Below are 25,007 nucleotides of genomic sequence, written 5' to 3' on the forward strand. Positions count from 1 at the left end.
TCACATCTGTTCTGTTTTCTGGTGACAGTGCCCAAGTTTTCCCTGAGGAACCAGCGCTCCCCCACAGTCCCTCTTTATGTTATGTGTATGCTGGCATGGCCTCATCTCCAGTCCCAGCAGAGGGCATTGAGCTCAGGCTTGCCATCTGGAACAGGGCACCTCCAGCCTACAGGACTTAGTGAGTCTTGTTAGAATGGCAGGCCTTTCCCTTGGGATTTCTGTGTTAGGCTTATTTCCTTTTTCTTCCATCCTTCCTTCCTTCCTTCCTTCTTCCTTTCTTTCAAGTTTATTTACTTATTTTAGTAATCTCTACACCCCACGTGGGGCTTGACCTCATGACCCTGAGATCAAGAGTCACATACTGTTCTGACGGAGCCAGCCAAGAGCCCCTTAGGCTTATCTAAACCTGTGGCTGCTGAGGGACACCATGGGCAAAGAGCTGACCTGACAGTGATGCTGACTCAGGGGGCAGCAGAGCTGTGAGCCGGAGAAAGAAAGAATTGCTATCTAATTACATGGTGTGGTTTCTGGATACAGTCATACCTGGTTTTATTAACATGTGTTTGTGTGTGTGCATGTATGTGTGTTTAAGAAATGGGCCTTGAAAATTCTCACTTTTTTTTTTTTTTAAAGATTTTATTTATTTATTTGAGAGAGAGAATGAGAGAGAGAGCATGAGAGGGGGAGGGGCAGAGAGAGAGGCAGACTCCCTGCTGAGCAGGGAGCCCGACATGGGACTCGATCCCGGGACTCCAGGATCATGACTGAGCTGAAGGCAGTCGCTTAACCAACTGAGCCACCCAGGCGCCCCTCACTTTTTTTTTTAAAGGCACTTTCTATAAGATGTGATTGTGGAACAGTGTTTTGGAAAAGTGGGAGATATTGCTGAATCCAGTGATATGCACTCAAGACACCTAAGTGTTCCTCTCTACAGACTTGCCTTCATTCCCGATCCCCCACCCACCACTGCTCTCCTGCCTCCACCAAGACCTTGTGAAATGCAGATCTGGTCCTACTGCTCCTCAGGTTAAAAACTACCTGGCATGTCTGCTCTGCCTTCCTATTACAGCCTTGTCTTTTGTCCCTGTCACCATCCCCTTCTTGCAGCTATACAGTCCTGTGTGCAATGTTCTGTTATGTCCTGTGCCTTTTCCACATGCTGCCGGCCCTGCCTGGAAAGCCCCGTGAATCCACCCTCCCTCACAGTCCTGCTCTACATCTCTCCCTCCAGGAAATGTTTCTGACTCTCCCAGGCCCAGCTTATCATAAGTCCTCTATGCCACTGCATTGTCCTGTTTACGAGATCTGTCTGCTTTGGCCTCTCTTCCCTGTCAGACTTTGAATTACAAGTATTTTGTTTTATTTTTTTGAAGATTTTATTTATTTATTTATTTATTTGAGAGAGAGAGAATGAGAGAGAGCGAGCACATGAGAGGGGGGAGGGTCAGAGGGAGAAGCAGACTCCCTGCCAAGCAGGGAGCCCGATGCGGGACTCGATCCAGGGACTCCAGGATCATGACCTGAGCTGAAGGCAGTCGCTTAACCAACTGAGCCACCCAGGCGCCCACAAGTATTTTATTCATATTGTATTCTCTTGACAGGCACTATTCTAAATTCTGTAGATACCATAGAAAGCAAAACAAAATTCCCAGTCTTGTAGAGTTCCTGCTACCAAGGCAAGTAGACAATAAAAAAATATGTTAGTGATATGTGCTCTGCAGAAAAATACTGTAGGGTAACAAGATAGAGAGTGCTGGGGTTGGAAGGTGCTCTTTTACATATGGCTCAGGAAAGGCATTTCTGCTCAGGTGACTTTGACTGAAGGGAGGGAGCCAGTGAGTCAGGTACCAGGGGCGAGTGTTGGAGATGGAGTCATATACAGTGTGAGAAGCACTGCAGTGTTAGTATGGGGTGGGGAAGGCTCAGAGGAGTTGTGCAAAAATGTGGGTTGAATGAATCAGTGAGGGGTGGGCAGGTAGCTTAGGTGGGAGTTTTCATGGGCTTCTTCAAGGAAGAATCATTTCTGTGGATTTTTAATATCAAATATAAAAGGACTGTACATGCAGGTTGTGATGGAGAATGTTTATGGGCCTTCACTATTTTTTTTTTCCATTTTGGCCAATCCCTGTTCAGGTTGATAATTTTGTACTGAGCTTACCTGGTCTTAATGGAATGCCTTTATCTTGCTGGTACCTTGTGGTTCTGAGGTAGATTTCTTTCTTTTTTTTTTTTAATCAGTTTTCTAACTGTTTGGCATGAGTGATTCATGTGAAACTCTGCAGAGGACTCTCTGGAGGAATGTTCTTTGATAAATAATTTGGTTAAATCTAATGAATAAGGATCTCATCTTTTAGGCAACTTTCCATGTATATGCTCTACGGCATGCTTAGAGATTCTTTCTTATGCATTTATTATCATCTTTTTCCTTGGCTCGTGCTCTTGTAGTTAGACAACAGGAGCACTGAGAGGGCCCAATTGACCCCTCGAGCCCAGTCTGTCCAGTGTTTGTGCAGCTTCCTGTGAGAACTTAGCCTTGCCAGGGTCAGCCCAGTCCAGAACTTTCTTCCAAAGGTCTGAAGGATCAGAAGTCCTATTTTCGCTTTTTACTCAGAGGTGAGAACACTCTGAGGCACTGAGTCATGCTTTAATAAACTTAGGAGAGTCTGAAACACAAGGCAGATGCCAATTTACTTATTTACAATGACAATGCTAACTTTCAAAGGGACTAGAATATTTGCCTGCTTCGGTCGGGGCCTTCCTCCTTTGCTGACAAAGTCAGAATAAGGGCTTGATGGGTCCTGGAACTAAAGCAAGAACGTTTGTTGAAAAAAGTATCTTGATGAATAGTTTTCTCAGGTTCGTATCGTGTGATGGGGCCATCTCTGCCACAGGCACACACCTGCCCAGGAAACTGCATGATCAGTGGTCAGGTCCTCCCTCACCCGGGCCAGGCAGGAGACGTAGTGACTACTCTTGCCTCCTGCTGTTGCTCAGCACCTCCTCTCTGGTGACATGGTGCCTTTCAGGTGCAGGGGTACAATTGCACAGATTAATTAGATAGATTCTGCAGAGAGCCCATGCAGGGTGGTTAAGAGCATGGACTCACTGGCGTGTGATCCTGTGAACATGGTTCAATCTCTCTGGGCCTTGGTCTGTTCCCCTATAAAATGGGTATCAAGGGGTACCTTCCTCATAGAGTCTTTGTGAAAATTAAACAAGTGAATGAACATAAAATATCAAATGTCAGCTATCAACTGCCCTCATGTTCCAGTTTTTTCCCCTGTGGATTATCCTGGAGTCTCCATTAGGTTGTGTTCACAGTCATTTCATGCATTTGCACACAGTGTTTGGGGTTGCTACTACAGGTAACTGCTATCATCCATTGAATGTACTTTACGTATTTAACTATTAGAGGATAACTTTATTTCCAAGTACTTGGGTCTGAAAATCTCTGCCTTTTAATTGGAGAGCGTAATCCATTTATATTTATGTAACTCTTCCTATGATTAGGTTTAAGTGTCCCATCTTACTCTGTGTTTTCTATTTGTCCCATTTGTTTATTTCTTTTTTTTCCTTTTTTTTTAGATTTTTATTTATTTGAGACAGAGAGAGATAGAGCACGAGCGGGGGTGGGGGGGGAGAGGGAGAAGCAGACTCCCCGCCAAGCAGGGAGCCCAATGGGGGACTCGATCCCAGGACCCCAGGATCACGACCTGATCGAAGGCAGACATTTAACCTACTGAGCCACCCAGGCGCCCCTGTTTATTTCTTTTTCCTCCTTTCAGGTTGATTATTTCTTAGTATCCCATTTTATCTCCTGTTTGGGCTTTTTAGCTTTGCTCTTTGTCTTGGATTTTGTTTAGAAGCAACCTCTAGAGATTACAGTCTATATCCTTAATATAATCACTGTCTACTTTTGAATTAATTTGTGTCATTTTATATATATGGTGATAATGGTTACTATTAGGAAAATAAGTTATAGAAAGTCTAGAAGTAGATGCATGTATGTTTTATGATAGATGGTGTTTCCAATCAGTGGGGAAGTGGATGGACTGTTTAATATATAGTTAATATAATTGGATTTCTGTGTGGGAGAATGTAAAGTGGGATCTTTATTGCATACCATACATTTACAAATTGGTAGATGAATTAAACAACTAAACATTAAAAATTGTCCAAATGAGGGGCACCTGGGTGGCTCAGATGGTTAAGCGTCTGCCTTCGGCTCAGGTCATGATCCCAGGGTCCTGGGATCGAGTCCCGCATTGGGCTCCCTGCTAGGCGGGGAGCCTGCTTCCCCTTCTGCCTCTGCCTCTCTCTCTCTCTCTCTGACTCTCATGAATAAATAAATAAAACATTAAAAAAAAAAATTGTCCAAATGATACTGCTCTTCCTCCTAATATATAGACAGTATATTTAAATGAATATAGAGGGTCAGCAGAGCAATTGTTTTTCCCTGTAGTATTTGAATTTTAAATGTATGACATAGACTTAAGGAATTAAAATTCTGTGTCTGTCTGTGCTGGGTACTTACCATACATTTGTTCTTGGAGCCTAGACTTACTCTGTGTGGCATAGAGATGATGCCTATTCATGTAAGCAGTGAAGAATAGCTAGCTATGTTCTTTGGAGTAACTGTTACTTATGATCATACATTTTAATTCACAGAAATATTTTTAAGATATGCTCTATATTGGGAAATATATTCATGCTTCTAATATAAATTAGTATAGTCTTTTGAGAAATCAATTTGCAGAATATATCAGGTGTGTTTGTTGCAGTGACTTTGCAATTGGAAATATATTCTAAGTAAATACTCTTTTGTATGCAAAAGAAAAAGCTTTGTATTCAAAGGTACTGCTTTCAGTATAATTTATAATGGCGAGAAATTGGAAAGAACCAATTTTTCCAAATAAAGAAAGCTAGTTAAATAAATTTAGACTATTGTGTAGCCATTAAAAGGGGACTATATACAAGTAATGACACGAAAATGTTTATGTGAGGGAGGGAGAGCAAAATTCAGAACTCATTATAGTACAAAAGATAAAGTAGCTATCATACACACAATGTTAAGTGTGATTTTGAGAGATGGGACTATGGACTTTTTTTACTTACTGTATTTCCCATTTTTTTAACATTCAATTTTTCTTTAATGAGTAATGAAGAAAACAGAAATATATATAGTTGAGAAATATTTTCTCTTTCCAGTGGCAAAGAATTTTTCTTGTAGGTAAAATTATTATAGCCCAGTATTCTTAAAAATAATGTGTACTCGGGGTGCCTGGGTGGCTCAGTCATTAAGTGTCTGCCTTTGGCTCAGGTCATGATCCCGGGGTCCTGGGATCGAGTCCCACATCGGACTCCCTGCTCGGCGGGAAGCCTGCTTCTCCCTCTCCCACTCCCCCTGCTTGTGTTCCCTCTCTCGCTGTGTTTCTGTCTGTCAAGTAAATAAATAAAATCTTTAAAAAAAATGTTTAGGATAATGTATGCTTTTTTTGTGGTATCCTCCATCAAAAATAAGTACAGCCTATTGAGACAACTTTTCCAACATTATTGCTTTTCCAGCATTAATTTTTAGGGGGAAAACTTTACCTTTAATTTTCAGTTGTTGGTAGTGTTACAGGTGATCTTTGACCACTAATTGAAGAGATTTTTCTTTATAGTGCTAAGATATATATATTATAGAGCTTACCATTTTAACCATTTTAAAGTATGCAGTTCAGTGTCATTAGGTGTATTCATGCTGTGCAACAAATTGCAAAGATTTTAAACATCAGCTTTCATTGGCTATAATATTAAGTTGGACCCAATTCTCTTAAACAATTCTCTTTTAAGTGCCTTAATATTTACTAAAGACCTACTCAGTGCCATATACTGTGTCTGGAAGTGCAACAATGAATGAGACAGATGTGGTTTCTGTCTTCTTGGAGCTTACATTTGTTGGGGAAGCCGACAGAATGCTTGGTTACAAATGTGACCTAAGTGTGACTATGAGCTACTCTAAGAACACATAGTGAGGAACTAACCTGGTGGTGGGGGGGTGTCTGGAAGACTTCCTGAGGAAGTGACTCTGAGCGGAGGCTTGCCGGAGGAGTAAAATCCTCTTAGGTATTTGAAACTACATAAAAGTAGGGGACAGCATTTGAGGCACAGGGAATAGCCCATGAGGAAACTTCCTGAGACAGGAGCAGGGACCTGAGGGGAGAGGCATGTGTGTCAGGAAGAGTAAGTAGGATGATGAAGAGATAGGAGGGCTGACTCTGGAGGACCTGATAAGCAGTAGGAAGGATGCCAGGCTTTTTCCCAAGGGAAATGCAAAATCATCAAAGCATTTTAATCAGAGAAATTTGATTTAATGTTTAAAGATCACTTTTATTGCCTGTGGAGAATGGAAGACATTAGTTCCCTTTATGGTTTGAAGAGACAGGGCCTGATAATGGATTGGAGTATGGGGGTATGGAGGAGAAAGAGGCTCAAAACATGACTCCCAGGTTTCTGGCCTGAGAAAGTATTTACTGAAAAAAGGAACACTGGAGAAGGAGCAGTTTGGGGAGGTGGATGATGAGTTCAGATTTGGACAAGTTCAGAGTTGGAAGTGCCTGCAGGATATCCAAGAGGAGACGCCTAGTAGGCAGTTGTATTTATGGGTGGAGATCCCAGGAGAGAAGTCTGGGTGTATAAACAGTAAATGACCCAACAAATAATTAGCATGTTTTATGGCATAGTTAAATCTTTTTATATCTCTTTGATCTGCTTTTTGTCTCTCAGTAGCTGAATCCTGTTCCTGTCATTAACAGATGGGTTCTCTTCTGATGCTGACCAACACTTAGGAAAAAAAAAAAATGTTTTGCTTATTGCCTTGAACTTCACCTTTAATATGAAAACACAGAATCTCACCAAAGCAAACTCTGAGACTGCCAATATATTTTTTCAATGAGTCTATGAAAGTTTAGGTCTGAATGCAATCCAAACTCCCTCATTATACAAATAGAAAACTGTGGCCAGTGTGGTTTTGAATTTCACAAGGTTACATAGCTGGGCAGTTGCAGAATTGGCCCTAGAATTCAGGACCATGTATTGACTGGGCAGTCTTATTTCCACTACTTTTTACTGCTTCCCCCTCTTATTGAATAGCTGCTGTCTTCAGAGTACCAAATACTAATTATTTGTTTCTTAAGGACGTAGAACAGTGCCTACTCTGTTTGGTGTCAGAGCCCTGAGGGCTGGAATTGTCTTTTTATAGAGTATTTATTCCAATGATAAGAAATTCCAAAGGAAAATTTTGATTTCTTATGAACACTTTGAAACTTCTCATGGTTCATGAACCCCTTTGGCTCTCTAATGAGTGGATAACCCTATGGCTGTGTATATAGTAACACAATTTTACATACAGTTTCAGGAACTCCATAGATTCCAAGTTAAAGAACTCCTGTCATGTATTTGGGCTATTTTCAAGGACCTGTGAACCAGTTTTTCTAGAAAGAAGTTCAGTAATTTCCTGATTCTCCCAAATGAGTATCACTGTGTTTAAGAGATTGAATAGTAGTTCAGTTAATTTCCCAGATACCTTACAGACGGTTCATGTGTGCTAATCCATTAGTCACTATTGACTAATATAATGTCCATGTCAGTGACACACTCTCTAGAGGTTTTATTTTTTTAATTTTTTAATTTTTATTTAAAGATTTCATTTATTTGAGACAGAGAGCAGGGGGACAAAGGAAAGGACAATCCTTTGCCCCAAAGTCAGGGCAAAGAGAAGCCTGTTTTATTGGTGCTAACCTATTTTTGATGTATCTAATTTAAAATGAAAGGGGAGAAGGGAAGATACAAACCACCATCCTCACTTTTAACCCCTGCCAAGGCAAACAACAACAACAACAACATACAGAGAGAACATATGCAGGGATTATAATGTGGTGTCCAGAGGAGGGGGACAGCCTTAACCCTGAGTCCCCCTTTGGTCGTGTGGAGCTGGGGGTAGAACCCCCACCCAACCGCCCCACACTCATAAATACAACTGCCTACTAGGCGTCTCCTCTTCCCAGCCACCTCTTTCACTCTCTGCTTATCTGATATTCTCGTCCCCTTCATTTCTTTAGCACCTGGAAATTCTCCCAGGCTCTAGCTCTTCCTGCTCAGGATGAATTTCTAGCCAGCCAAGATCCCTCCTTTTCCTTATTCACAAGTTTCTTTAAAATCTTGTTGCTCCAATGGAACTTCTCCTGACAAATTGGCACCTTTTTGTTACAAACTCTTTTCTTAGCACTATTTAAAATGATATTACTTGTGTGCCCTTCCTAGAATGAAAACCTCATGAGGGCTGGGATCTTACCAGTCACATTCACCACTTTATCCCCATTACCCAGGACAATGCCCGGGGCCTGGTTTTGGCAGGTGCACAGTAAATATTTGAATGAAGGAATGAATATCTTCCCCATAAAGTCCCCAAGGACACTGACAGTGTATGGCAGCAGAGACCGGTTTTTATTAAAGGATAGTCTGGCTGCTAGCCTGCCACTCAGAACCCAGTCACATAGCCTCCTCAGAGCACTGCCTCATGGTTTCCCTTCACTCTAGAACTTCGTGTGGTTACCCAGAAGCCACACTGAACTGAGCTCTAAATCATTTCGCCAGCTGAAGAAAGTTTCCTCTCTGTCAGAGACTTAAGCAGAGTGGCTGAGAGGTTTGGCTGTGGAGCCAGACTGCCTGGTCAGATCTTCCTGGCTGTGTGACTCTGGCAGTTTCCTGATCCTGTATGGGGCTGGGTATATTCACCTGTAAATTGAGGCTACCAGTAACACCTGTTTTGTAGGGTTATTTTGAGGATGAAATGAGTTGCTATAGGTAATGGGTTAGGAACCATTCTAAGACATATTTGCTCAATAAATGCAGGCAGGATAACGACGATAATGGAGGTGGTGGTGTTTGGCCAGTAATGTCAAAGGGTGAGTATTTTTAGGCTTTGTTTTTAATCTGGTCATTCCATTTTATTAACCATTCTTACATCATTGCTTTCTGAAAATGTAAGAACCAAGTAATCTCTTAGAAATACTTTTTTTTTTTTAAAGATTTTATTTATTTATTTATTTGAGAGAGAGAAAGAATGAGAGACAGAGAGCATGAGAGGGAGGAGGGTCAGAGGGAGAAGCAGACTCCCTGCCGAGCAGGGAGCCCGATGCGGGACTCGATCCCGGGACTCCAGGATCATGACCTGAGCTGAAGGCAGTCGCTTAACCAACTGAGCCACCCAGGCGCCCCTAGAAATACTTTTTAAAATATTCACAGTAAGTGATTTTTAAAAGATAACTTATTAAGAAACATAATTTGATTCCTTATATTAGTTGCATTATTATGCAAAGTTTATTTCCATGAGGATACTGAGTAGGTGTTCCTTCCCCAGGATCTGTGTAAAATACATATCATCTATTTGAAGCATTTCCATAATACTGCCCTTCATATGTGAATCTTCCTCACGTATTTTCTGGAGGAAAAGATTAAAAAATATTATGTTAAGATAAAATCAAGTGGTGCCTGGGTGACCCAGTTGGTTAAGCATCTGCCTTTGGCTCAGGGTCCTGGGATTGAGCCTCACATCAGGCTCCCTGCTCAGTGGGGAGTGTGCTTCTCCTTCTCCCTCTGTGCTCTCACTCTCTCTCTCTCTTTCAAGTAAATAATAAAATCTTTAAAAAATAAAATTAAATAAAATTCTGGAAAATAACCTTGCAAGGAAATGCCTTCCATGCTGGGTAGTTCAGCTTTTATTTTATTTTATTTTGTTTTGATTTTATTTTTTTAAGATTTTATTTATTTATTTGTCAGAGAGAGAGAGCATGAGCAGAGGGAGAAGCAGGCTCCACACTGAGCAAGGGGCTTGATGCGGGGCTCGATCCCAGGACCCTGGGGTCATGACCCGAGCCAAAGGCAGACGCTTAACCGACTGAGCCGCCCAGGTGTCCCACTTTCCAGAATTTAAAAGATTATTTCACGTAGAACTGATTTACCCTTCTACGTCCCTTTTGTTTATATGGTAAGTCCACAAATGACAGATTCAAAGTTTCTGTCAGGAAGAATTATTTTTAGGTCAGCCTTAAGAACAGAGAGGGAGAAGAGGAGTGAGTGAGAGAGAACAACAACAATAAAAAAACCCCTTCAATTATAATCCACACCCTTAATTGATGACCTTTATAGTCATCTGGGCATAGAGGGAAAGTACAAAGAAAATTGAAACATAATCAGACTATGACCTAAGTCTGTCTTTTTGGTTTTTTTATTGCTAAAGTAGTAATAATAAAAATACTATTCATAGTTTCCTAGTAATCTAAAATTTTTTGTTTTTTTTTCTTGGTCTTCTGTTCTTCTGTTTTTCCCTTACCACTTAGGGGAAAAAGAATGAACCTCAGAAAGGTTCTTAAAGGAAGAGAGTGTATAAAAGCAGTAGATGAGGGGCGCCTGGGTGGCTCAGTTGGTTAAGCGACTGCCTTCGGCTCAGGTCATGATCCTGGAGTCCCGGGATCGAGTCCCGCATCGGGCTCCCTGCTCTGCGGGGAGTCTGCTTCTCTCTCTGACCTTCCCCCTCTCATGCTCTCTCTCTCTATCTCATTCTCTCTCTCTCAAATAAATAAATAAAATCTTAAAAAAAAAAAAAGCAGTAGATGAGATGTCTAAGAATTGTCTCATTTGTTTTTTAAATGGGTCATGTGGATGATAGGTGTGTCCATGAATCAGGACCTTCAGTTCTGTATAAATGAGCTATCCACTGGAGATTTCCAGCCTCCGGAAGTCCAGGAAGTTACAGTCTTAGGGAGTTGATTCTTTTGTTGGTGGTATCATTTAATTTAAATTCTCATGCCAATCCATTTCTTCCAGAAAGCTTCAGTACAGGGTTAGTGGGATGAATAGTAAAGGCTCTCATAGGTCATAGGGATAATACCAGAAAATGACAAAAAGAGAAGAAAGAGATAAAGAATACTTAAAAAAACAAAAACAAAAACAAGGTACTTGGCTTGGGGGAGTGCAGAGTTGAATCGAAGACCTAGAACAAGTGCCATAAAATTAAATCATTTAAATCAAGTAATAAAAGGAAAAAAGAAAATTGGTTGGTCTATATAGTATATTTTGATATGGTCTGTTATTGTCATTTGTCATGCTTATTTTTAGTTAGAAAGGTGGTTGTAGAATATGACTTTGCTGCATGGTGTAACTATGGTCTCTGGTATTTAATATGTACAGCTTGATGCGTGCGCTGTGAGTGTGTGTGTGTGTGTGTGTAGGGGGTGTGGGTGATTGTCAGGAGGCTTTCACAGAGACAGTTTTCTTTCTCGTGCTTTCTAGATTTTCACCTGATGGAAGGCTAATTGTGTCATGTAGTGAAGATAAAACTATTAAAATTTGGGATACCACCAATAAGCAGTGTGTTAATAACTTCTCAGATTCTGTAGGGTAAGTCCATTCTCTTCGTGCATTTATATGGGTTAGTTCGCTAAGGAGACATTTCGTTATTAAAATTCAAATAAAGAGGGGCACCTGGGTTGCTCAGTCGTTAAGCGTCTGCCTTGGGCTAAGGTCATGATCCCAGGGTCCTGGGATCGAGCCCTGCATCGGGCTCCCTGCTCCGCGGGAAGTCTGCTTCTCCCTCTCCCACTCCCCCTGCTTGTGTTCCCTCTCTCGCTGTGTCTCTCTCTGTCAAATAAAAAAAAAAAAAACTTAAAAAAAAAATTCAAATAAATAATTGAAGGGAAAGAAACCAGAATATTAGGCTATCTTATTCTTTCCTCCTAGGTTTGCAAATTTTGTGGATTTTAACCCTAATGGTACATGCATAGCATCGGCAGGTTCTGATCACACCGTGAAAATCTGGGATGTAAGAGTAAACAAGTTGCTTCAGCATTATCAAGGTAACAATTTCCATGACGACAAAATCCAGCTGATGCTAGGCCTCTTCCAGGAAACTCTTAAGCTGGCAGCCCATGCTTCTCAGTGTGGTTTGGCCCTCTTAAAGAGTCAGGGGGCTGCCTTTGAACTGACTAGAGAACAGTTAGTTCCATCAACAGCATGGTCTGAGAAGTGTCAGCGTGCAGAGGGAGGTGGGGGGACCTTAAAAATGATGCAGGGCTGTGAAAAAATAAGTTGCTGTGAGCTGTTCACAGGGTGGCTCTCTGCATATTGTGAGAGGTCTGGGATAGAAATGGACCCTGAATTTGAAATCAGAAGGAGTTCTGTGAGCACAAGTAGGTGTTACAACTGGTGGAAAACAACATCCGACCGGGCCTGTGTATTGAAACTAGAAATGAATTGATTTCTTGGTTTTTACTGGATTTATATTAAATTCACATTTCCCTTTTAAACTAAGTATAAAACTTACCATGGAGCAGACACTGCTAAATCCTTACAACAACCCTGGGAAGTATTATTATTATTATTATTGCTCTCATTTTAAAGAGAAGGAAATTGAGGCTTAAGGAGAGTAAGTAACTTGCTAAAATAATTGATAGAACTAGCTTAGGGTTTTCTGTTTACAAAGGACGTGGAAGAACAGCCGTCTGATGGCTGTGTCGTGCTGCCTCCTGTTGGAAAGATGGTGTCCAGGAATACATTCTTAGACAAGCTAGCAAGACTATGCACTTCTGCAGATAGACCTCCACACTCTTCACCCCCGAGCCTCAAACCACTAGTGGGTTATGAAATTTCGTTTAAGGCTAGGTTGTATGTGAGCCGGTAGCAATCCACTACTGGTTGTGTTATATTGATAAGGTACCTGAAGAGTTCACAGTTATGTGGTTAGCGAGCTCATCTTTCCATGACACGCTTCCACTCTTAAAGCTATGCTGTCTCATGAGCTGGAAGTTGAAGCTGAATGATGGCAAGCTGCTTACTTGTTTTAGTGAGCTATATGGAATTCTGGTGTTGTGGAGACCTTGTCTTTAACTGATTGTTGTTTCCAACCTAATATTGGTAATAGGGGCAAAGAGACATCTTTAGAATTAAAATTTGTTCTCTGAACTTTTTGCTTTTATTTTCTATGAATCAGTTCACAGTGGTGGAGTTAATTGTGTATCCTTCCATCCTTCGGGCAACTACCTCCTCACTGCTTCTTCAGATGGCACACTTAAGATTCTGGATCTCTTAGAAGGAAGGCTCATATATACACTTCAAGGACATACGGTATTAACACTAAGATTTGTGCTTTTTAAATAATATATATTTTAAAGTGTTGATCCATTTTATTATATATCTTTATTATCTTTCCAGGTGTAACACACATCTATCGCACACACAAAATATGTTTGCTTTCAGGGCTTTGTTTTTATCCTCTGGAAGCAACTCTTAGAAATACTACTTATTGTAATTCTTATCAAAATCACTGTGCATCTTTCAGTGGCCATTAAATTAATCCTCCACTGCTGTCCTCCTCAGTATGTAGTGTAGGTTTGACTGGTCAGATGCCGACAGGTAAGCGTTTTCCTTACTTCTGATCTTTCCCCTCCTGTGGAGGCTGTGTCCCATAGCTCTGACACTCCGCCTCTCACCCTCTCATGCACTGCTTTTCATTAATCTGGTTGGTGAGTTTAGAAGGAGAAAGTCAACAAGGAGAGCCCAGTGCCTTCTGTTAGGAGCCTGTCCTCAGTGTTTTTCTCTGATATTTCTTGTGGACATGCCTGCCCTTGTCCGGTCTGGCCTGTGACAGGGTACTCAAATGTGACTCATTCTGGGATTCAGTTCTTCAGCCCATTTGCGCACAGATAAAGCCACATTTTCTCTTTACAAGCCTTTATCAGTAAGAAAGATGACATTCCTATGCGTTAATTTTTGATTTAGAACCCAATGAGGAAGAGGCTTGCTCTTTATTGAGCCTGTTCAATCACACACACACACACACCAGCATATGATGCACTAAATAAAAACTGTTTTTAAGTGTATAAACTATTCCTCCTTTCTGGGTAAATATTCAAACTTCTCTAAATTTTTTAGAATGCATCCTGCATCCTCTTTTTTTTTTTTTTTTTTTTAAAGATGTACTAGGGGCTTCCTTTTAACCAAGTGTGAGCTGTTTATCTCCAGAAATAGAATAGGCTTTGAGAAGGGGTTTTGTCTGCCTTCATATATCCTGCCTGGCTTCCTGCTTTGCTTTATCATTTGTTCTGCAGCTGTGTTAGAGCAAAGCAGAAATAGACACTAACCAGCTCAGATATATGTGTATCCATGGATTTAGGTTGAATAAACAACCAATAAAAGTGGTCAAGGATTAAAAAATCCATGGAATAATATAGAATAATAATAATAATAATACAGAATAATAGAAAAAATATAATATTTTAGGAGAAAAACAGTGTACACAAAGATGGAATTTTTCATGGTCTAGAGTAAAGATGTTTAAGGGGCTATAATAACCTAAGTCTGTGTGATGATCTACTTAAAAAATACAAAATGGTTTCCCCCCCAAAGTTTTCTTATACTGATCAAGGACATTAAGAACAAACAATATACTAATATTTTTGAGATGAGAAAGAATTATTCTTATCTTGACTGAAAAATTGACCTAGAGGCTATGCATCTGTAATTTGTCCCAACTCCACAGTCATTGCTTAATTTCAGGTTCTCACTACCTCTCACCTCGATAATTGCAGTAATTTCTTAACTGGCTCCAACCATTAATTCTTGCTCCCATTCATCATTCTTACAGTCGTGATCCCAGTGTTCCACAATCCCAACTCTCCACCTGCTGTGTCCTGCTGGCAAAACTCTCAGTGACTCACTATTGCCCACATGAAGGGAGAGCTCGGTAAAGCCCATTGTGGTCAGGAAATGGCCTTTGTTCATATCACCTTACAGACTTGTCATTCAGTTTCTGCTAGTGATTTGTTGAATAAAGAGTCCAAAACCAGAAAATCTTAATAGACATTCTTATTCACTTCGCATGTACAAGCTTTTCTTTAAATGGGAAGAAAGTGTTATTTTCATATTTTTATTAGTATTGCTTTTTTTATCTAGTATCATTTATATGTGTTTTAATATCATGGGTTGGTTCCTTAATTATCTTTACTCTGCTTACATTAGTTGGCAGCGACTGGGTACGTCCATCAGACTTATTGCATAAATTGTCTATGTAGATTAGGATGAAAAATTCATACAGTCTTTCTGGCCATGAGAAAACAATACGAAGTGCTTTTTTTTTTTTTTTTTAAATCTCTGTTTATTTCTTAGGGACCTGTCTTTACCGTTTCATTTTCAAAAGGTGGAGAGCTGTTTAGCTCAGGAGGTGCAGATGCGCAGGTTTGTAAATCTTTCAGCTCCTTTGATTTGGTGAGGGTAAAGGCTAAGATTCTTACAACCAGCTCGTTTGTAGTTGTTAAGATGATTATCAGTGAGTTTATATTTTACTTTCATGCCAGGAAGTCTGCTGTCTCATAGCTGAAATAGTGCCAGTTCTGACACTTTCTGGAACTCAAACTCCACTTATTTCTTGTGCTCATCTCGACACTTAATTATACTTGGAATTTACTGACTTCCTAGTGCTGGTGTGGCGCTTCCACCTGAACTCTTGCCTCACCTTTTATCTCTAGGTCATGTTTTTCAAATGTTAAGCTCCTTGAGGATGGTAAATATAAATTGTTCATTTAGCAAATCTGCATTTTTGGGGAAATGACCAAAAGTCATTCATAGGCAAATGTATTGAATGAGGTGGACCATCAAGCCAAGAACATGCTTTGAACTTTGAAAACATCAGAGAGGATTTTAAAGTAATAAGTTATTTTCTTAGTATGAATTTTAAATTGGACATGAAGGCCATTCAAAGTGCTAAATCTCTCCCTCCCACCCTTAAAAAAGTAGTATTGGGAAGTAGTAGCACTGTTGAAGTATACATCTAGCCTTCCTGACTATTTTGAGGCACAATTATGTAAACTGTTTTTTTTTTTTTAAATCAGTTCTGTTGCTTTTACATGCAAGTCAGTTTTAAGTGCCAACATATTAACTTTTTATAGGTCTTATTATGGAGGACTAATTTTGATGACTTGAATTGTAAAGACATGATTAAAAGAAATCTCAAAAGGTTACATTTTGATGCATCACCACATCTTGTCGATATATACCCGAGGACACCACATCCCCATGAAGGGAAAATTGAGACTGTTGAAGTGAGTACTTTGCGCCTAGTCATCCTCCTGTTTGCAAGTGTACGTTTTGGGGCGATTGGTCAACTAGATGCTTGAAATCATACTTTATTATATAAAACCTAGTTATGTCTTAAAACCGCAGTACTTTGAGAAACAATTATTTTCACTAATATAATAACACTATAAATAATGGTAGTGTATAATTCTGTTGAAGCTTCTCAGATTTGCTGCTTGAAGGCCTGGAAATAAAGCTTAAAAATTGTGTCAATGATAATAGGAAATGAGAAATCAAACCTAAGACCTCCGGGTGACCGTGAAGCCTGAATTACTTCATATTCTTGATGTGTTTGGGGAGCATCTGTGATGGCTATCATGAGAACAGGGCTGAAAGGCAAGAGTTTTTATAACAGTTCCTGGAATAGGTATCTTAAAGCCTTTTTATGACCAAAAAAATATATATCTGTGGACAGTACAAAGAAGAAATTTAGGCATTAAACCTAATCATTGAGACCATTTTACTATTTGCCTACTTTGCCTACATATATTTTCAAATATATAATTATCTGTTTAGCTGTAGGTTTTTGTTGACAGGTTCCCCTAGGTCCTATAGATTTAAATGTTCTACTCTTTGCAAAGGCAAAATTCATCTTTGCTGGATACTTGGCTGGTGTTTGTCTGTTTCTTTCCATTTTGCGTGATTCTTCTTAAGCCCCTTTCTCTTCCAAGAGCTGATACCGGAAATCACTATTACCTATTTATCTGAATTGTTTTTTCGTCATCAACAGAGCCTTGCTTTGCTTTTAGAGTAGCTATTTTGAGTCCTTAACACTCCTGAGTGGCAGCTCAGTCACCCCACGCACTGTTTATGTGGTGGATCCACATTCCCTTCCACGGTCCCTGTGTCTCCACCGCAATCTGTTCTTTGATTTTGGTTTCTGTTAGTCACAGTGTGTGTGTGTGCGTACGTGTGTGTGTGTGTGTGTGTGTGTGTACACATTTAAGGTTTTAAAACTTTTTTAAGTTTTTTGGATTATTTTCTAGATTTTGTTTAGCCTCGTTTGGGGATTTCTGTCCTAGTTTTTTCTTGGTGGTGTTTATTTTCAGTTGTTATAATTTTTATCCTGCCCATCTTCTGACCATCTTTCTAGTTCTTCTAAACAAAGTATTTACCATGTACTTTACTATTTCTTTGTGCTGTTATTGTATCATCATGATTATTGTATCTTTTTTTTATTTCTTTGAAAGAAATAATGTAACGTAATTTGTGGTTCATCACATTTTTGTTTCAGTTCCTACAATGATAGATGCATTTGTGGATTCCCTGTGATCACATGTGTTCACATAATGTATATGTGAAATATATTTTAATTTAAGTTCTGTTTTCTTGTTTTACCCCAGCTGGTTTTATTAACTCGTGGTGTTTTTTATTCTAGCATTTCTGGGGCTTGGGTGGGCTTGACCCTCAGTGTTGCTGCTGCCCTGTCACCCACTCAGTCACCTTTCCAGAGTGATGGGGGGTAGAGCTGCAGGCTGAGCCCAGGTCTCCTGGCTCCTAATTCAGTGATATTTCCGTGATACCACACTACCCCTGCATTAGACTCCCAATCCATTTTCTCTGTGATTTGCTGTCAGCCCCAGCCCACTTAAGAGTGCTGGACTTTCTTGAAAATGTCAACAAGTTGTCTGAGAAGCTTGGCTCTGACAGAACAGCCAGAAAGCAATAAAAGCAGCTGGGTTGCTTTGCTTGGCTGGGTCGAGATGACCCAGGCCATCCAAAGTCACTCTCAACCATAATTTTCACATGTACACTTGAAAAATCTATTAAAAACCAACCTTTCATCCTGGAATTAGAGTTCTGTTATCCTATACAGAATGTTGAGCATTGTGACTGAATTATGTTTGTGGCCTTAAGAATGGCAGCCTCTGTGTACCCAGTTTAAATTATCTGTAAAGCACTCACGGTTGCTTCAATTAAGTACGCAGTATAACATATATTTGTAAAACATCTTCAGATCATGTGATATAAAATGCCAGAGAAGTGACAGGATGCTGCATATGAACAATCAACTGTTTGCTTTTTTTTTTTTCCCCTAGAAAACTCTTATACTAAAACAAGGGTGTTAAGTTTTCTGGACAGAGGACAGCTTTAATATTACAAATAAATGTTAAGTATCAAATTTTTTTAAAGGCTTCAAGTTAATGTCCAAGGACCCCTCGTAGAACCAAAAGACTATTAGTTTGAAAATATCAACTAGAATGGAAGAGGATGAATCACTACTATGTCCGTTTATGATCAGTACATTTTACTTTGAACTACTAAATTTGGTGGGTTCATTTTTTTTTTTTCAAAGGTTTAGGCAAGGTCAGTTTATACATACTTGGAAAATATTTGAAAATTAGAAAAAAACTTTTTTTTTGAGATCAGAATTCATGATTAACAGTATAAAAAGTATTATTAAAAGATGTAGAAAAAAATGGCTCCCAAATGATCTAGTTAATTTCCCTAAGTTGCTCTTTTTGTAGTAACCATGAGTATTCCATTTCTGAGTTTGAAGCAAGCTAGTATTCCTTTGGTTTACATTTTTGTGTATTTTCTGTGAGGCTCATTTGAGTGGCATAATCTCAGTCTTCTGGGTGAAATCGTTTGGCCTTTTGTGAAAGCCACCTATTTGCCACCTTAGGTGCTTTGCTTGTTTGAAGGTGGAGTCTTAGACCTTGGGTTCCAACTGAGGAAATAAGTAAATTACTAATTCTTACATGGATAGAGAGGGCGATAGCAGCTTGCTTTTAGAATAAATGAAAGAAGGCCACATGAAAGAAGGCACGCAACATACAGTCCCAGCACCAGCGGCGTGAGCTGTGTCCTTTCCACTGATCAAACTGCAGGATCCTTTGTTGTAAGCACTTCTGGTCTGCGCATGCCATCTTTTTTTTTTTTTTTAAATATGTATTTTTAAATTTTAAATAATCTCTACATCCAACGTGGGGCTCGAACCTACAACCCCGAGATCAGGAGTTGCACGCTCTACTGACTAAGCCAGCCAGGTGCCCCCGAGGCACTCCATCTTGATTAAAAACAGAGAACAGCTTCTTTCTTTTTTTAGTGGGAAAGAAGCCCAATTTTAAAACAAGGTATCTTTTTTTTTTTAAGATTTTATTTATTTATTTGAAAGAAAGAGAGAGAGCACGAGTAGGGGGAGTGGCAGAGGGAGAAGCCGACTCCCCACTGAGCTGGAAGCCTGACACGGGGCTCAATTCTAGGATCCTGGGATCAGGACCTGAGCTGAAGGCAGACACTTAACCATATGAGCCACCCAGGCACCCCTAAAACAAGGTATCTTAACTCAGACCACATTTTGCTATGGGACATCATTAATTCATGCTGTCTTTATCTTCTTCAGATTGACATGAGCTGAACTGCACAGTTCTGCCTCCAGTTCTTGAAGGGGAACTTAATGTGTGTGCAGTACCTTCCTCTTTTGCATATTTTAATGGGAAGACAATAAAGCCATCCTAAGGGTGACAAGCACCAAAACAGTTATTCTAGGAGAATTGCAGAATATTGTAGGAAGGGATTATGGTTAGTTAAAAAGAATTTATTAAATAATTGTTCTGGTGGCTTTTAATCTTATAATAGCCATTTGAGATGAACTTAATCTATAAGTTCTTAATATTGCACAGGAAATTCTGTGTGATACTTAACAGGAAGGAAAAATCCCTTTAACTTAACCAGATATCTATATAATAATAATCTGTGACAGTCTGGCCATGATTCATTGTTGAAAAATGATCAATTTAAGTCTTCAGGTCTGAGTTTGTTTTTTTTTTTTAAAGATTTTATTTATTTATTTGAGAGAGAGAGAATGAGAGACAGAGAGCATGAGAGGGAGGAGGGTCAGAGGGAGAAGCAGACTCCCCGCCAAGCAGGGAGCCCGATGCGGGACTCGATCCCGGGACTCCAGGATCATGACCTGAGCCGAAGGCAGTCGCTTAACCAACTGAGCCACCCAGGCGCCCCAGTGAGATTGGGTTTTTATCTCAATCTTTTCTTAAGGTTGGAAACATAATTTTGGATAAAAAATGGCCGCTACTCTACAAATCTTGTATTTTATTTCTAGCCATGGCATATGTTTATATTATTTGGGCCTCAATAAATGTTCTCCAGAGATTTCATAATAATAATATTAGTAATAATAACAGTATTAAATACATACAAAGTTATTCTAATTGGCTTACATAATTTGTCATTAAATCTTCCTTTAAAGCTCTGTGAAGTACTATTTTTATTCCTTGAGAAATTGAGGCACATGTAAGTTAAAACTTAAAGTTAGTAAGTAGCAGTGCTAGAATTTCAACCCAGGTTCTCTGGTTCCATTTTGTGCTTTTAACCATTTTGATGTAATGCTTCAAAATAATCAAAATTAAATGGTACTCTGGTAACAGATAGTAAGTCTCTACGTGTTGGGCATTGTACTAGCTTTAGAGTATGTAACAAAGAACAAGATAGGCAGATTCCTTGCCCTTCCGAATTTGTTAGTAGCAGTCCTTGTGCTCATGGACTCCTCAGTGTGGTGGGTACACAGGGCCTCAGAATGGGGTGGTGCACATGAGGTTTCTCTCCCGCACAAACCCCTCAATGATATGCCCTGGTTCAGTGATAGAGAGAACTCCGCCCCTCAAAAGACAGCCCACTCCATTTCCAGGTGAGTGTAGTTATGACATGGTTCTTCCCTTTAATAAGGACAGAGAGCTAGGAGGGACTGTTAATATTCCTGGAGGTTAGCTAGCAAAGAGCCTCACTGGAAGCATCACCCCCTCCACATATTTTCTTTTGGAGAAGACTGTAAGGTTTTCCTTAGTAAGAATGCCCTGCTCCATTTAATGTATGTGGCAGCAACTTGTTAGTTACGTCAAGAGTTTTCCAACTTTGAGAAGTTTACGGATTTCTCTGTGAGAGATGCTGTTTCCATGGGATTTAGATTTTTGAGCAGTTCACATTTCAGATGGTAAAACCAGATTCTATTTTTCATAGGTAAATGATTTCATATCTACACTAGGTGGCAGTAGATAAAAGAGAATAAAATGTCTGCAAGCAATCTCTTTGGCTGGCTAGGCTAAGATGGAAGGAAAGTGATTCATGCTCAGGTTTCTTATCTTGGCCTCCCATGCGGACTCAGAGCTGATAGGAGGAGGCTGTGTTTTCTGCTGTCTGGAGCCAGAAAGAAACAGAGGTGCTGACAGGCTGCGCGGATAGGCCCTCATCCTCATCCTGTACCACGCTAACCCCTTTTCTGGGGCATGGGCATTCCGGGGCACACACCTCTAACACAAGTGGCTGGGTAATTATAAAAGCCTCTTAACGTTGCCAGAACTCTAGCTATGCCTATCAAACATGATAAGTGTTTTTAAAATCATTCTGCTCCTCTTCCCACGGGCTCAGCCCTTATCAGCACAGTCCTGGACTGTTGCAGTGTTCTCACTGTTACTCGCCGTTTTTCTGGGTACTCCGCAGGCCTCTGTCAGATTCACCTTGCTAAAGCACATTGCAGGCTCCAACTTTTCTGTGCCTTCCCAAATTCCTTCACCCTTCCCAGCTTGCCCCTTGCCAACCTGTCTTATTACTACCCTGTACAAAAGTATCATGTCAGCATTCTGCCTCTGTGCTCAGGAATGCTCTTTACTTCATCTCTGTCTGGTTTTGTTTTCTAAACCTTTTTTTCAAGGATCCATCTAAGCCCTTCCTGTGTTTCCTCCGTGGAAAAGTTTTTCTCTCTAAGTGCCCAGTCAGCAGTTTCTTTTTTGAGATTCTTGTATACTCTTTGCTGGTACCATTCATTTGATACAAAGTTCTCCTATCTTTGTTGCCCTTTGTTAACTAATTTGTATTCACAGTCTTCAGTAAGTATTTGATGATGATGTGGATTTTTTTAAAATTTTTTTTCTTTGGTCTCCTTGAATTCTGAAGTAACCTCCTTCAGAAGTAATCACCAATCTAGTTAATTATTCCCTTGCTTTCCTTTTTTCATTTACTGTAATATATTTTAATCTATAATTAGATGTTATTTAGTTTTAGGTGGTTTTAAGCTTTATACAAATGAAATCATACTGTGTCTATTTCTTTATAAACTGCTTTTTCACTTAAAATTAAAATCCTGTGGGGCGCCTGGGTGGCTTAGTCGGTTAAGCGTCTGCCTTTTGCTCAGGTCATGATCTCAGGGTCCTGGGACTGAGCCCCACATCAGGCTCTGCACTAAGCAGGGAGTCCACTTGAGATTCTCTCTCTCCCTCTGCCCCTCCCCCTGCTCATGTGTGCTTTCTCTCTCTCTCAAATAAATAAAATCATTAAAAAAAATTTAAAATCCTGAGAGTCATACATTTAGATTCTAAATTTGTACAATCATATCTTGTACATAGTTGTATTTCATATATTTTCACTGCTGTATAGGATTCAGTGAATGTACCACAGTAGTAATTACCACGACTTATGTGTCTTATGTGTCTTTTTTACTGTTGATATACATTAGGGGATTTTGGGTTGTGGCTTTTTTTCCCCACCATTATAAACAGTACCGCTATAAACAAGGCTGGCATCATTGAGTTTTTTCATTTTCAGAATCTAATAGGTGTCAAGTGACATTTTGCTTTAATCTGCTCTAATTACTAATGTTTCTGTAAATCTCTCCACATGCTGATCAACTGTTAGGTTTTCTCTTCCATAATTTTTTTTCTTGGGATCACTGTCTTTCACATTAATTTGTAGATGTGTAAGAAAAACCTACTTTTCCAGTTTTAGACATAATCTATCTCCTTTTCCATGATCTGATTGTTAACTTTGTGGTGTCCATTGTTAAACAGAGATTCTTAATTTTGATGTCATCAGATGCATCAGGTTTTTAAAAATTCGGTGGTGGTGTTATTTTTTGCCTTAGGGTTTGCTTTTGTGGCTCTTGTTAAGATGTCCTTTTTGACCCCATGTGACAAAGATATTCTTTACATTTACCTTATAGTTTATAACTTCCTAGTTTTTTTTTTTTTAAGATTTTATTTTTTTATTTGAGAGAGAGAGAAGGAGAGACAGTGAGAGAGTACAAGCAGGGAGGAGAGGGAGAAGCAGGCTCTCCACAGAGCAAGGAGCCCAATGTGGGCATCGATCCCAGAATCCTGGGATCATGACCTCCAGTGAAGGCAGATGCTTAACTGACTGAACCACCCAGGCGCCCCTGTAACTTCCTAGTTTTAACGTAACATTTAGGTTTTATAGCCTATCTACTGTCCACTTTTGTATGTCATATAGTGAGCCAATTTTCTCAACTATAATCATCCTTCCTCTATTGATTTGTGGTGCTATTTTTCTTTTGTATTTATTTTCCATGTATGTAGGGCGCTGTTTCTGAGCTCTTTATGGTATAGCTTTCTATTTAGTTAAGTCTTTTTAAATATCTTTTACATTAGTTTTATTATTTTTCCCATGAGATCTTATACATCTTTGTATTTTTATTGTGATGTATTTAAATTTTTTATGGTATTGTAAATGATGTCTTTTTATTCTTTTAAAAAAATTTTTTATTATTGTTTTCAATGTAAGCTCTACGCCCAACATGGGGCTTGAACTCACCACCCCGAGATCAAGAGTCGCATACTCTACTGACTGAGCCAGCAAGGCGCCCTATAAATGATGTCTTTTTAAAATTTACATTTTCTGTGTGTTGAAGTACAGACATGCATTTGATTTTGTGTATGGATTTTGGATCTCATGAATCCTCTTATTAGTTCTAATGACTTAGCAATAGATTCTCTTGGAATTTCTCCATAGATAATTACATATGAATGACAGTTTTATTTCTTCTGTTCCAATTCTTACATCTTACACCTTTTATTTCCTTTTCTTGTTTTAATGAACTGGCTAGGACTTTTTTCTGCATCTTTTGAGGTGGGTCATTTTATTTTATTATTTTATTTTATTTTAAAAATCCCTTTATAAAGGTGAATTATATTGATTTTCTAATGTAAAATCAACTTTTTATTCCTGGGATAAATTCAGCTTGGTCATAATGATCTTTTCTTATACATTGATAGATTTGATAGGCTAATATTATGTTTAAAATTTTTGCATCCATGTTTATAAATATAGCAATATTATTTTAATTTTAGAATGTATTAGGAAATACCCTCTAGGTTGTTACAAATAGCATCCAGTTTCTTATGGTAGAAAAAAACTAATGTTCACTTTTCTTATGTATACACACAGATTAATCCAAAGCTTGAGGTAATTGATTTGCAGACTTCTTCTCCCCCTGTTGTGGACGTCCTTTCTTTTGATTCTACCACAGTAAGTTTTCTTTGACATTTAAGTGGCATTTAATTATTTGGCAAAATCCATTTTCCTTAAAAAGTGTGTGGGAGAGGAGATAAAAAGTGGGCTAAATAGCCTAACATTTTATCATTAAGAAAACTTGTATAAAAAGTCATATTTACAATGTGTCTAAATAGCCACAAGGGGGAGCAGCACCAATTTTCAGAAAAGCTTTTACTTTGATGACCTTAAACTCAGTCTAACCCGTCCTCACTGTCTCATTCCCTATTAAGGTGCCATCCAAGTGACATTTCACTTTGTTGTCACAGAACAGATTTTCTTCTCTGTTAATTACCTTTCAGAGATGCTAAACTCACTTCTAGTTTTCTCCTGAGAAGCTGTAAAAAAAAGCAGTCATTTCTCTTCGTTCATCCCTCTTGATGGATTATCCAGAGATTAAGTATTTCTAGTATTTGCAATTTTATTTATAAAAACTATATACATATAATTTATTTACTCAGTGTAAAGTCAGAGATTGAGAGTTTCAGCCTTTCAATCTGAGTCTGTTAGCCTTTGCAAGGCAGCTCATCGCTGTCATC

The 25,007-nt window shown here is 39.3% G+C and overlaps 1 protein-coding gene across 1 annotated transcript in view; it reads left to right on the plus strand.

Moving 5' to 3' along the window:
- The window catches only part of POC1B (POC1 centriolar protein B), a 93,434-nt gene that overhangs the window by 31,590 nt on the left and 36,837 nt on the right, over positions 1 to 25,007 (plus strand). Inside the window, exons 5-10 of the mRNA XM_034987865.1 lie at positions 11,335 to 11,442; positions 11,782 to 11,897; positions 13,031 to 13,164; positions 15,205 to 15,273; positions 15,984 to 16,136; positions 24,364 to 24,444. Coding sequence (XP_034843756.1) covers positions 11,335 to 11,442; positions 11,782 to 11,897; positions 13,031 to 13,164; positions 15,205 to 15,273; positions 15,984 to 16,136; positions 24,364 to 24,444 — 661 coding nt within the window. The remainder of the gene's footprint in view (positions 1 to 11,334; positions 11,443 to 11,781; positions 11,898 to 13,030; positions 13,165 to 15,204; positions 15,274 to 15,983; positions 16,137 to 24,363; positions 24,445 to 25,007) is intronic.

This window comes from Mirounga leonina, unplaced genomic scaffold (genome assembly GCF_011800145.1).
Source record: "Mirounga leonina isolate KUSES-001 unplaced genomic scaffold, KU_Mleo_1.0 Mir_418, whole genome shotgun sequence".
Lineage (NCBI taxonomy): Eukaryota > Metazoa > Chordata > Mammalia > Carnivora > Phocidae > Mirounga > Mirounga leonina.